Consider the following 13,345-nt stretch of genomic DNA (forward strand, 5'->3'; position numbering starts at 1 on the left):
TAACATAATTGGCTTCATGCACACATTGATAACCCTCAACATAAGTTAATGACGGAATTCTGTTGTCGATCACTTTTGAAACCTAAAGCCAATTGTGTTTTGGACTACGGTGAATCAAATGCCATCAAGGCAAGCCATTTGGTCAGAACTTCACACCATTAACTCTTAATCTGTTCCTCTTTAAGATGCATCAGCGTCATCCGCTGTTGCGCAACAGGACTGTATCTGGCAGTGGTTCAAAACAGGTCTAGCCTCAGCACCCTAATGTGCCATTAGTCTTCAAGTCACAACCCCGCCCCCCCACACCAAAAAGGTTAGGAAATTGACAATTATCGCAGTTAGCAACAATTCCTGCATGTAATGTCAAACATTTTGCGGGCAAAAATCTAACAATTGGGGCAAAACTCAATGTAATAGAAACATTAACATTAGTCAATCCTTGGGCTTCTTTGTATAGATTAAGGTTTGGCATATGCTCTGCCAGCCACTCACAATGCCCAGTGGGTCGCACCACACCGGGTGAGGATCACTGGTCTATTACCCCTTTTCCACCAGCGCAGTTCCAGTGTTGGTTTGGGCCAGACAAACAGGTTCCAACTCAGCCCCAACCCTACGCCGCTCCAGAAACAAGAACCAGTGACTACTAGTACTGGGTTAGCGTATTTTTAACGGTTCATTTTTGCGTTTATTTAAACGTCCTGAAGAGTTTCTACGACACATTGACGTGGCTCTACTCTAGCCCTATAGTCTGTGGAAAATCAAGCTGGTTCTTTGGGAGTTGGTGGGTAGAACAAACACTGAACAAGCACAAGCACCAGCACCGGATTTGCATTGGTGGAAAGGGGGTATATGTGGATGAGCCTGGTAATGGCAGTACAGGCAGAAGCCCGACTACCTATGATGTTGTTGCCAAATCGATAAAGTAGGCCATTATTTCTCCAATGATGTGCAGTGAGGAGTATACGGCCAAAGCTAGAGAGCACATGTGTTCGTCAGTTTAGGAAGGTGGAGCCTACCAGTTCTCAAAGAGCAGGAAAGGGTTTGGCTTGAGGAGGAATCCGAGCGAATCAAAACCTAGCAAAAACATCAGTATATTAACTTCTATGAACCTTCACTCTTAACTTTTTCCCCCGCAGTCATCACTTTTGTTTATTATTTATACAGAATAATAAAAGCCATCCACCCACAACTCAATCAAGCGAAGAAAGTGAATACATTTCTTCGCTTGAAGAAAAGTTGAGTCAAAATGATGGATGCAGCCAAAAAGTTACAGGGTCTAAGAAAACATTTACATATTGAATATTATATATGATAATCCTCTACATCCGGCCTGCCCCAGCAAACCCAGGTTGAGCCGAGTCTTTGTTTACTGAAGTTGTCGTTTCCCCAGAGGGCATGTACGGTTGACGCATGATGGATAACCACGATACCGTCATGATGCGCAACAAATTGAGCCTCAGCTTCCCAGCGCTGCACCCAGTCGACCCATGACACAAGTGTATTGTTGGAAGGCAGATCTTCGCTACCTGGCTATAAGTAGCCAATTAGCTCAGGGGGGAGCCTCTGGCAGGACCAGCTACCACCGAGGGAAGGAGCAGGATGTGCTCCAGCACCCTCACGTAACAAAGCAAGGACAGAGGGACGGGGCGTCACTGTCCACCCGTCTGGCCATGCGGGACCGGTTGACAAGCGGGTCGCCCCCGAGCAGAACCACCGCTTAGTTCAGGTGAACATAACGGAAAGAAAACGCCACCGCAAAAAGACAAACACGCACGCACGCACGCACGGCATCAGTGGGCAGAGAGAAATGCTGAACGAGGCAGACTTGCTCGCTGGACCAGCAGGCTGCTGGCTGAGTAACCTAAAGGGGACACTGCTGCAGAGCGCATGCGGTCGGCTGTGATGGAGAGGAGCGACGAGTGTGAACATTTAGCCACGGTTAGCGCGCGTGGGGCCCCACAACCATGAGCGCCGGGTCGCAACCGACAGGCGCCATTTACAGCTTGCCATGCTAGAGGAACAGGAGTGACACTGACTGGATGGTCGTGTTTTGGCAACAGCCAGTGAACGGGATGCGAGAACGTAAAGAGACAGGTTATTCAAAAATGGACGGCGTGCGCTGCTTAGCAACGTTGAACTCTGCAGTTAAAATTGGGGTGTACATTATGATCCAACGCAGACCTGGTAAGAAGCGAGGGCTTGATGAAGTGACCGGCCTGCAGAGGCGAGCGTGGAGCTGGTCACCATTAGTCCCTGGGGCTGGTGGCCTGAACAATCACACGATATATAGCACCCTTGCCCGTGTAGACCGAGCCCATTTCACACCGCATCCAAGCCTCCATGGAGATAAAGTTCAATTATCCTTTGAAAGACCTTCAAAATTTGCCATAAACGCATGGTTTTTCTGTTTCTAAATGTGCGGTTACATTTTCTTTCATGAGATGCATAAACCTCCTTGTTGCACCATGTAAGGGAGGTCACAAGTCCCCGTGGGTCTGCAGTAGGTGTCCTTCACTTGCTGCACGACTCCATTACTCCCCATTCAAATTTAGTAAAAGATTATAATTGAAGAATTCAAATAAAACAATTTAAACAAATCTGACTACAGAACTCCGTGACTATGGTCAGGTACCCACAGAGGAGTATGTGGGTGTCCGATGTGTTCAGTTAGGGACCCTTTCTAGTTGAGCGGTCTTGCAGATCACTTGGGTCAACAGACCATATTCAAAGAGAAAAGTATGCTCCCAAAAATCAGTCCACAGCAGTACGGTGTAGAACAGCCGACAGACTTTACGGAAGCCCCCCCCCCCCCCCCCAATATATATTTTGATGTAGTGGGGGTGCATCACCAAGATTGAAGGTTCAAGCCAGGCTGGGGACAAATCGATTCACATATCAAGTAGAAAAATAAGATAAAATATAACGTCCACTTCCAGAACGCACAGCAGTCCTTGCTGGACCACCATCACCCTGTGCCATCAAAAGTGACATGTAGTGACAGCAAGGTCACCATACCGTGGCCCCGGGGAGAGTTTACACTGGGCATTAATAATACGCAAGTCATCAAGTCTGTGATATGGGGGTTGGGGGGTAAGAAATTCATCTCATGAATCGGATGGTGCTGCAGATGCAGCAATTTCCTCGAACGTGACCAGAACACGGATATGTCCATTCTGAAACTATGAAACCACCGGCGATGAAGGGACTAAAGATAACATATTTTGGCACTGCCGTTGGAAAGAACATCGTAAACAAACTTCCAAGATCATACCGGTCATACCTGGCACAGCGGTAACAGCAGCTTCTGGCCACGGATCCACACACACACACACACACACACACACACACACACACACACACACACACACACACACACACACACACACACACACACACACACACACACACACACACACACACACACACACACACACACACACACACACACACACACACACACACACACACACACACACACACACACACACACACACACACACACACACACCATTTGTGCTTACAATGCTAAAACAAATATATCATTGCTCTTTTTTTTCTTTTCTTTTTTAAACCTGCATGCCCCTCTGCCCCATGAGCAGATTAGTTTGATAGCGTATCTGAAACCACGATAATCAAATCCAAACGGATTATACCATAGTACAAACCCAGCCACACTATAACCCCCCCTTTGCCTTGTTGTTCAGTTCCACTGTCCTGTTCTTCTCAGATTGCCCGCCAGGAAGCCAGCCCCCACTGCCCCACGCCATATTAGCTCGCTTGCCTGGGGTTTAGGCGGGGGACACAAACAAACACACACACATGCACACACACGGTTGACTTCGTCACACCAACCCAAGAGCAGGAGAACAATTGTGCCTTTGTGGCGCCGGAATAACACTGAAGTGTGCATCGTTTAATATTCTGTGTCCCCCTGTAAACTCAGTTTTTGGCTCCAAGTCGGGACTGCTCCTCCTCCGAGCGGTGCCGGAAACTGTTAAAGACGCTGGCACGACGCAGCGGGGAACCGTCGCTTCTGAGCCTCCTTGATGACTCAAAAGCTTGTCGCTACAAAAAAAAAGAAAAGAAAAAAAAGGGGCAATTGGCTTAATGTGGTTCACTGAAGAAGGAAGTGGCATCCGCTAATGTGGGGAGGTGGGGAAATAATCTGACATCTAAAGTGATACACCAGTCCCATGTGCATTCTATCAATGACGTTTAAAGTCACAGGGGGTTGGCGGCAGGCTTTTCTCTTTTAACAGCCATGCAGCACCAGCATTAGCTTACTGTAGAACCACACAACATGATCTCCACACATTTACTGAACAAGTCCCGGTAATGAAGCAGCAGTGCGCATACGGCCTTCCTGGACACTGCGCCACATCTCTTTTGACAAAGAGCCCGAAAGAAGACTAATATAATATAAAGCAAAAAAAAAGCCTAATCGCTCTCTAGTGAATCTCAAGGCGGGCACAAACAACATTAGCCGTGGCACCACCAGAGATAAAACAGAACACTCCCTCGCTGGGATCAAGCAAATGAGACGAGGATAAGGAGGGAATAAAAAATTAAAAAAACGACTATGATTTTTAAAAAGGGAGTGAGCTCAGATTAATCTATGCATCCCACAGGACTGCGGCCTGATTAAGCACCGCCTTAGATGCAGTACTCAGCACAAACCAAAAATGTAAAAAGAAAACACTTATAACACCAGCTTGTGACGGCGAGCTACGGCTTCGCCCCCAACATGCGGGCCCAACGCCAATGCCAGAGTGGGGGGGACCCGACCGACGACAACGACGACGAGGAAGAAACGTTACACAATCAGCGGGGGGGGAACTCCAGAGGGCGCGGGCAGGAACAGGAACACATCCGTCGCGGCGTGAGGCTGATGCTCCACGTCGTTTCCTATTAATAGCCGAGCCCCTCCTCCCGTGGGGGCACCTCCGCCGTATGGTCCTGCGGTCATGTTGGAACACGGCCGTGGGCGCGGCGGTGCGGGCACGCGAGGGAGGACGCAATCTGCCTCCTCAGAGCCACGGAGAAGAACCCCGATGAAAGCTTTTACATGATGTATGCGTAAGGTTGTTAATGTGACCGCAAATAATGAATGTGTATGCTTTTCTGTGATTAATGATCACGTCTGTACGACGACCTAGGACTCTACGGTTGATAAATAATGCAGTTATAAATGAAGGCCTTGCGTGAGGGTGGGGGGGGGGGGGGGGATTAAATGACAGCTCGGAATTACCCGAGATTTAGCACAGCACCCCTGTGTGAGGGAATACTCACTTTACAAATTACAGACGGGGCAGATTTGCATAGGACTAAAAATCACTCACAAATGGCCAATTACCACAAATTACAAGATGTCCCTAGGTAGAGGCAGTGCTGAGGGGGAGATGAAGAGGGAAAGCTGCACTCCCAACTCAATTCCTCAGAAGGAAGAAAAGTGCAGGGTCAGAAAGAGTTCATTTCTGCAGCTCCACTCCCAGTTGCCACCTCCAGAAGCCTCACAAGTCCATGCTTTGACCGCACAGAAGGCAAGAGGCGGCATTCCATTAGTGGTACTACAGCAGTTCCGCTCGGCCCTCGCTTCCTCAATCTTTAGGGAGTGATTTAGTAGTTAAGGAAATAGTTTTCTATAGGGGGGGGGGGGGCTGGCACCTGAAGGCACGGAAAGTGTGAATCATAGCTTTGAAAATACTAATAAGGACGCCACGGCCGAGTCCTCGCTCATGTTTCTTCTTGTCCCCTTTTTAAGAAACAAAATGTCAGAATGACCAAATACGCAATAAACACAAGTCCTCGACGCTCTTCAGGGTCCCTGCAGCTCCAGATGTCTGAGCACTGCAGTTCATTTACGGGGAGAGTGGTGAACTCCACTGCAGGTTGTTTTGAAACCTTGCATGGGCAACTCACCGATGCAACAATGGGGTTGCACACATGCGATATACTCGCACTATTATGACATGATTGAGGGCGTCTGTGTTGAAAGCGAGAGTCGTTACATGGTTCTCGTCATCCGTCGTCACGTTTGGTCTACCTTTTACAATTCCAGGCAAATGCAAATACATGCACGTGCACCACCTACACATGACCCATTTTCTGTATATTTTAAAACCTTTTTGATGTTCTTTGGGCTTCGCCACAGTTCAAAGAAACCACTGCAGTCCAAATATACATAGACCTCCAGTCAAACATGTCCCCAGTGCCAAAGCTAGGGAAGAAGCAGACTATAAAACTGAATGGGAAAACTAATGTGGCTGGGAACTGGATAGAGGTTAAAGAAGGTGATGCTGCACCGCGGAGGGAGAAGCCATCTAAAATACATTTTTTACCCAAGTAAAACTCGGTGGGGATTAGCAGTCAACATTTTTGCCGATTTATACATTCCTACGACTCATCTACACTTTTTAGATGACAGTAGTAGATCACATAAATCACCGTCTCCAGCAAGCAAAACACTGGGGAGGTGGAGGAAGCACATGCATGTCCGTACTTTGCAAGACGTTCAGAAGAACAGTCCAATAGCGGGGCGATCACATGACCGGATCACAGCAAGACATTAAACTAATGATGGTGCTGGCAAAGGGGGGGGGGGGGGGGCAGAAATAAACTGGAATCCTGCTCATTAAGTTAACACGGAAAATAATAATAATAGTCCATCTGCGTTTGATTGTTCAGACCATGGCATCTCTTTCAACTGGGCGTATAAAAGAAAAATATATATTAACACGAGGGGATCTCGCCCTGCTGTGAGCAGTAATGAAAGAAGGCTAGCTCTCCGCCGCTTGGCCACAAAAAAACACCTAAATATAGCACATGAGATTGCCTTCCAAACAATTTGTTCCCCTCGTCGTCACCCAGTGGGTTCCCCGGCGAGCGCGAATGCGCTGACTATGTTGTATTTCAGTGCAACTTTCCTAATGCAGAGCAACAACACCTTGCATCCCCCCCTGTTACGTGGTAGAGTCAGAGTGCATGTTCGGTCCGGCTCACTCTGTGCACTTTCTCAGTCTGTATGACTTTAATGTAGATTAAAGGCAAAATAAATTACAAGCACTTGCGGTTTTTGCAACAACATAATCTGGCCGACCCATTAAAATTGAAAAAAAAAAAAAAAAAAAGGGCAATAGGCCCTAATCCCTTTCTCGCACGATTAAGGAATTTCAGAGCCATAGTTCACAGGGTGACCGCTAGCGTCACGAAGGCAGAAATCTAAATGCGTCGTCATTTGTCATAGCCGCGGCTGGGCCGGAGGACTTTCATGTGATCAAAAGATTTGTTATTATGCAGGGTTGTTATTTTCCAGGCTCCTTCCGGAGCTAAAAGTGAAATCTACGGAAAGCCCCGCCGACGCTGAAAAGGAAAATAAAACGGAACATCGCATCTTGATGCAGCAAACTCATCTCGTTTTAAAAAAGACGACCCATTTGCTCCTTCACGCTGAACTTCAATGTTAAAACGCAAAACCATGCGTGTTGAAGGGATTGCTTGGTGAAACCATTCATTTGCACGTTTCCATCCATTAGAAACTGACTAATGACAGTGCCGGCAGGGGGGCTGATCGATCAGCACGTTGGCCTTAATCGAAACCTTTGGATGAGTGCTGAACACACCGCCAGCACTCCAAGACGAAACCATCTCCGAGCGTGCACTATAGTGATATAGCCCAAACATCTTGACCAGCATTTATAAGTCGAAGTGCAGACTTCAGTTGTGCGTGTTTGTGTGTGTGTGTGCAGACTGAATTTGCGTGTTTGTATGTGTACTAAGAGCACAGGGCTAGGGCCTGCATGGCATCTTGCCGTCTCATGTATTTCCATCGCATGAAGTGCATTCTAGCCTCATTGAAGGGGATTTGCATCATACGATGCTCTCCAACCACATGCAAACCCCACAATGCCATAGAAATAAGCACAATCAATTCTTAGAAAGCCTACAGCGGGGCTTATCTCCACTACAGAGGCCAGTGGGTGGCTGAGCAGCGTTCCTTTGAGTCGGGCTCACGCAGTGTGCGTATTCAAATCAGATCACTGCCAGATACGGCTGCTGTGTGTGCTGATTGATGCCTCTTGTATTGGGAGGAACATTTGCAACAAGACTACTGAGGAAATGAATGAATAAAATAAGTGAGAAATATTTGAATAAATACAGGACACAAATTATCAATCTGTGCAGCTCCAGCAGTCTCGCCATCTTCACTTCTGCAAGCACAGAGGGAGAAGATCCCATTAGGGGATACAAACATTGGATAATTATAATCGGTGCAAGAATAACATAGGGGATGGAGGCTTTCTCCGTAACGATCTTAGAACTGCAGGTGGCGTCTATGTGCACGGTGCCGACTGCTGTTAGCATGACACGAAGGACAAGACTGGAGAGAACAAGACGATGACCAACAGAGTCCACACTAACAAATTAAATCACATGCCTGTAAGTAAAAAGGCGACAAACTAATACTCATTATTGTAGCCAGGGACAGAGACAACATCCTTGATTTTGCCTCTTAGCCTCCTTTAAGTGCAGCCAGAATGCAGTGAAATAATCAATGCCATTGTATGACCTGCCAGTGCTTATTATCATTCACATGATTTAAAGACTTGGCCATAATTTAAAAGGTCACGGTTAAAATCGTGAACGAAAACTGGGTGTGGAGAATAATTTGTAAATACTAATTCGCTCCATTTTCTCTTAAATCAAAGAAAATCTATCACGTTTTCCCCATCCATCTTGCATTTTTTTAGCTGTGGCAGGTTTGATCCAAGCATAATAAATGCATTTTTGAATCGCGCCCTGTGAAATTTCCCATGTAAGCACCAAGGATCAAAACTACATTGAAACTAAACCGAAGCTTTTTCAGAAAATACTACATTAACGAAAATAGCAATCTCCTTTTCAAAACAAGAAAAAACTAATCCGATATTGCAAACAAAAAGTAAAAATATATAAATACATATAAATAAAAACTACTCTAAACTTTAACAGCCTCGCTCCAGGTCTACATTAGCTCTCCCACACTAAACGTAGCTCTGCAACACGCCGCTTCCCACTCCTCCTCAGCTCATTTTAAGGAATGTTTAATTCCCTTTGTTGTCGTGTCTCGACATGGCGCGCGGGCTGCGTTTTCCCCTTGAAGTACCTCGTTACTACGTACAGATCTGAAGTTGTAGTGTGCAATCATGGAAACGCTCCTGGTTACCGTCGGGATCACACTTTGATGAAACAATGTTTCCTTGGTTGGCTCAGATGCCTGAGAAGGCGTGCAAGAGGAGGAGGAAGAGGGGGGAGTGGTCTCTGGCGATATGCTTACAGGGTTCCGTGCAGTTCTTGGACTCAGTCTGGTTGCCGTCGGTAGGCGAGGACATGAGGCGCCGGCCCCAGTGCTCGTGGTCCGCGTGGCCATGCACCTGCATGCCATGACCTGTAGGGGAAGGAGGGGGTGTGAGAGAGAGAGAGAGAAAGAGAGAGAGAGAGTCCATGAGTCAACATCTGCAAGCCTTCATCATGAATGTATACAAGTTGTTTTGTCATGTGTGAGCGAGTGTTTCCATCCCATCCCAAAAAATAAAAGATACATGATTTTTCAACTACATCTAGAACAGAATGTTAGATTGAAAGATAAACTTATATTGCTTCTTTATAATGTTGCCTTTTTGGGGATATGTGGCAAAAGTTAAAGGTGAATCGTGTAGGATTTAGCGGCCTCTAGTGGCGAGGTTGCAGATTTTAACCAAATGTGGAGCCCTCCCTTGCTCACAATGTAGGAGAACATGCGGCGGGCTCTACCGTCCTGTAAGCTCCCAGTAGGCACTTCCAAAATGACTCGTCTACGACCGCATCCTTGATGGATATGTATGCATGCATGTAAATTGTATGCTCGTTATTTAGTCTGTAAAACTAGAAGTAAGGTAGCGACGTCTGTTAATTAAAAGCGCGGCCTCTCTCCGTTCTGGGAGACTGTGCTACGCTGAAACATGGCGGGCTCCGGGGTAGAGGAACAGCTCGCTATGTAGATATAAAAGGCTTATTCAAAAAGGTAACAAAGAAAACAATGATTCATACTTCATGGGATTATACGCCAATTAAAAAATTCATGAATATTACATTCCAATTCTGCCAAGTCCGTTCCACTGCTTAATTCTGCGCACGGCACCTTCAACACTGAAACTTAAAACTAAAAAAGTAAAATAAAAAGACACCGTTCCCCCATATTCAAGCACTGTCCAAACGTGAACGATCCATTCTCTGATGACTGATTTTGAGAACACGGCGCTTGCTTCATTCACTCACTCACTCACTACTGCCCTCAAACAAACCGCTCCAACTGCCAAATTCAGTTAAAAACCAGAAGCAGGCCTACGAGAGTCACGTTACACTACACAGAGGAGTTCACCTCACACAAACCTTACAGAAATGCACCATCACTCATATCTGCCAGCGGTCGCACCGACCAACCCATCATTGTTCATCCCTTTTGAGAAAAATAATGGAAAAGAGAAAAGCTTGTGTGAATCCAGTGGTATTAATGATCAAGTTGGTTCTTGTGGTTTCTGTAAAGTTAGGTAAAGTTTCATCCACTTGTGTCCAAAGAACATCCACAATGTCAATGAGTTTTCCTCTGCATGATGGCGCATGAATGAAATCATGTGTACATGTTACACCGTGCAACTTGACCATTCTAGGCTTTGGAATAGCAAGACTACAACTTCTAAAGCCCAATCATGTTGATATATACTGTATGTGGCCCTCACTCACACTTCCAATCATGACTCCAAGGGGAGCTTCTATTCTCCTAGAACAACGTCCATGGGGCCAGCATTACCATTTGGACTTTGGCCTACTTCAAGACGCAATGATTCAGAGAAGGACTCCCTCTGGGGATCCACTACCATTTGTAGTTCCTCTGCCCCTCTGCTAGTAATCAGCTGGCCTGCACTGCAACAGTAGTCTTTAATGTTGCCGTTTAAGTTCATAGTAGTGTTAAAAGTTGTCGTTTTCATTTCAACCAACACAGTTTAAAATTGACCTCAATGCAGCCATGCACTGTCCAATATAGCGCACACCAAATAAATACGTGTCTACCAAAAAAATAATCTAAATTTTGATAGCTTAGTAATACAAAATGCGGATCAAAATAAGGTTACAACAAAACCCCAACATGGGGCCAGTGACCCATACCCAGTGGTGGTTGTTGGCTGTTGTGGGATCAGGTTTCTTTTTGGCCAACATGCTGAATCGGTGTTGGCCAGCATTCTAAACGCGGGTGTTGGGGCCCAAGTTTTGGGTATTCCCATCATGTTTAGTGTTGGGGAAATGATCGCCCAAATAAAAAGCAGTTCAAACTGGCCATTAATGTCCCAGCACTGAAGTAACACTTGGTCCATCTCACTTTTTATTTTGAATGCGTTTGCCCTCTTCAGGGCTGCAGTAATGGGCAGATCTCAGCAGCCCATCAGAAACGAGATACAATCTGAGAGTGAAGTGGCATGGAGGCCGTTATAAAGAAACCAATGATCCAACTAAAACAAAGAAAATATGCTATACATCTCCACGGTTAATTAGTGTAAAGCAAATCAACCCTTCTCAAGAAACATCAACATTAATCAGAGAATAAATGTTGCAATTGAGAAGTAAGTTTGAACTGTTGTCCACAGCGCGGCCATAGTGACGGAGTGTTCATGGTCAACACATTTGAGTCAGACCGCTCTGCGGCTGCATACAGATGCGGTTGGGAGCAGAAGAGATCTGCAGGGGGGGGGGGGGGGGGGGGACTCATTACAACCACAATGCTTCGGCGGGTGACTGAGCATCGACCAGAGGAAGACTATAAAGCGATTTGACCGCTTCGGAGACGGAAGAAGACTGAAAAAAAAAAAAAAAAAAAATGGGAAAACAAATCAACCGCATGGAGGTGAGAGATTGGAGCGGGATCTACGGCGGGAGACAGGAAGAAGGCTTCGGTAATGTCATCCTCCGACCGGGTCAGGCGGCGAAGGAAGCAAGGGCGACAATCACTTCCTGTCACTTCCAAGTGCAGTGCATGCCACTGCAGAGAGCCATACGAACGATATATATTGCCCTTGCCTGCTCCAAGTAGGCCTACCACCGTTTCCGGCCGGCCGTTGCGCAGACATCGCTAACCACCCTGAAGTCAGTGTGACACAAAGTGTCCCAGCCCGGCCCCCTTTTCGACGGCCGTGGTCGGGCGAGAGCCACGCGTCAGAGTCCATCCATCTGGCCAGTCTGCTGGCTGCGCACACGCACACCACCATCAGATAGGTGTCAGACAGGACGCCGGCCTCTCGACAGACACGCTGGATGTCCTGCTCTAATGTCTCAGACCATGACAGCACTCAATCAGGAGGAGGCTGGGGGAAGGGGGGCTTGGGGGTGGGGGTTAGGACAGGACATACAATGAGTTCAGATGTCACTAACATTTATGTTAAGTGTCAAGGTAAAAAAAATAATTTCAGAGCGCAAAGGGAGTGCCGTCACTGTGTAGAAGGGCACAGACATGTGTGGGTCCAGAAGAGGCATGTTTCCACCCCATTGGCTGTCCCAGGGTAGTGGTGTGTGTGTGTGTGTGTGTGTGTGTGTGTGTGTGTGTGTGTGTGGGGGGGGGGTGTTGGCTTTTTTTGGCTCCCATAGTGAGCAGTTAGGAGATGAGAGATTTGTTAGTGTGTGGCCTGTTATTCAGGATATCATCACGGAATAATCTGTTAAGCCTCTTGTTGGACTTAATGTAATTAATAGAAACATCTCGGTTACAACCAAGTCTGATACAGGTCTATACAAATCCGCCATTGTGGGCTTCGTATCGTTTTCGCGTGCGTCCGAGCCTCGACTGAGCAGCAGCAGCAGCGGTCGCAGATGGACCGGGCTGTCTATCCATCGGGTTCCGGGAGTTGTGGGGTCAGGGGTTAAAAAGCACTTTTAGGACGGAATGGATAGAGTGAGGGAGCACTCGTGCATCCCTGCACGACCAACGCACTTGTCACGCGGTGGTTAAACATCTCCCCTGGCCAAATGAACTGAAACTAAAGCGATAACATCTGTAATATCGCATACATGTTTAAGTTCCGGACCACCACACTATTCGGCGGGGAGACGAGGCTGGAGAGAGGTGTCGGCTCTCGATGAGCGGTCAGATCGCTCTCCCCAAGGCGGCGACACGTCAAGGTTAATTGCCTCCGTTGATTACATAACAACATGCGCGGGACGCCGTCCCCCCACGGCGAGAGAGCGTTTAGCACGTGCATGCGGTTCGAGTGGATCCAACCGCACCTCCACCACCACCGCCACGGATGGCGAGTGTTGTGCGCGCGCTTGCCAACGCGATCGC

General features: G+C 47.1%; 1 protein-coding gene across 2 annotated transcripts in view; it reads right to left on the minus strand.

Moving 5' to 3' along the window:
* Positions 1 to 13,345, minus strand: part of slc24a4b (solute carrier family 24 member 4b) — a 33,239-nt gene that overhangs the window by 17,602 nt on the left and 2,292 nt on the right. For both annotated transcript variants that reach the window (XM_060041428.1, XM_060041427.1), the window contains exon 2: positions 9,314 to 9,424. In XM_060041428.1, coding sequence (XP_059897411.1) covers positions 9,314 to 9,424 — 111 coding nt within the window. The remainder of the gene's footprint in view (positions 1 to 9,313; positions 9,425 to 13,345) is intronic.

The sequence above is a fragment of the Gadus macrocephalus genome, chromosome 21 (genome assembly GCF_031168955.1).
Source record: "Gadus macrocephalus chromosome 21, ASM3116895v1".
Taxonomy (NCBI): Eukaryota; Metazoa; Chordata; class Actinopteri; order Gadiformes; family Gadidae; genus Gadus; species Gadus macrocephalus.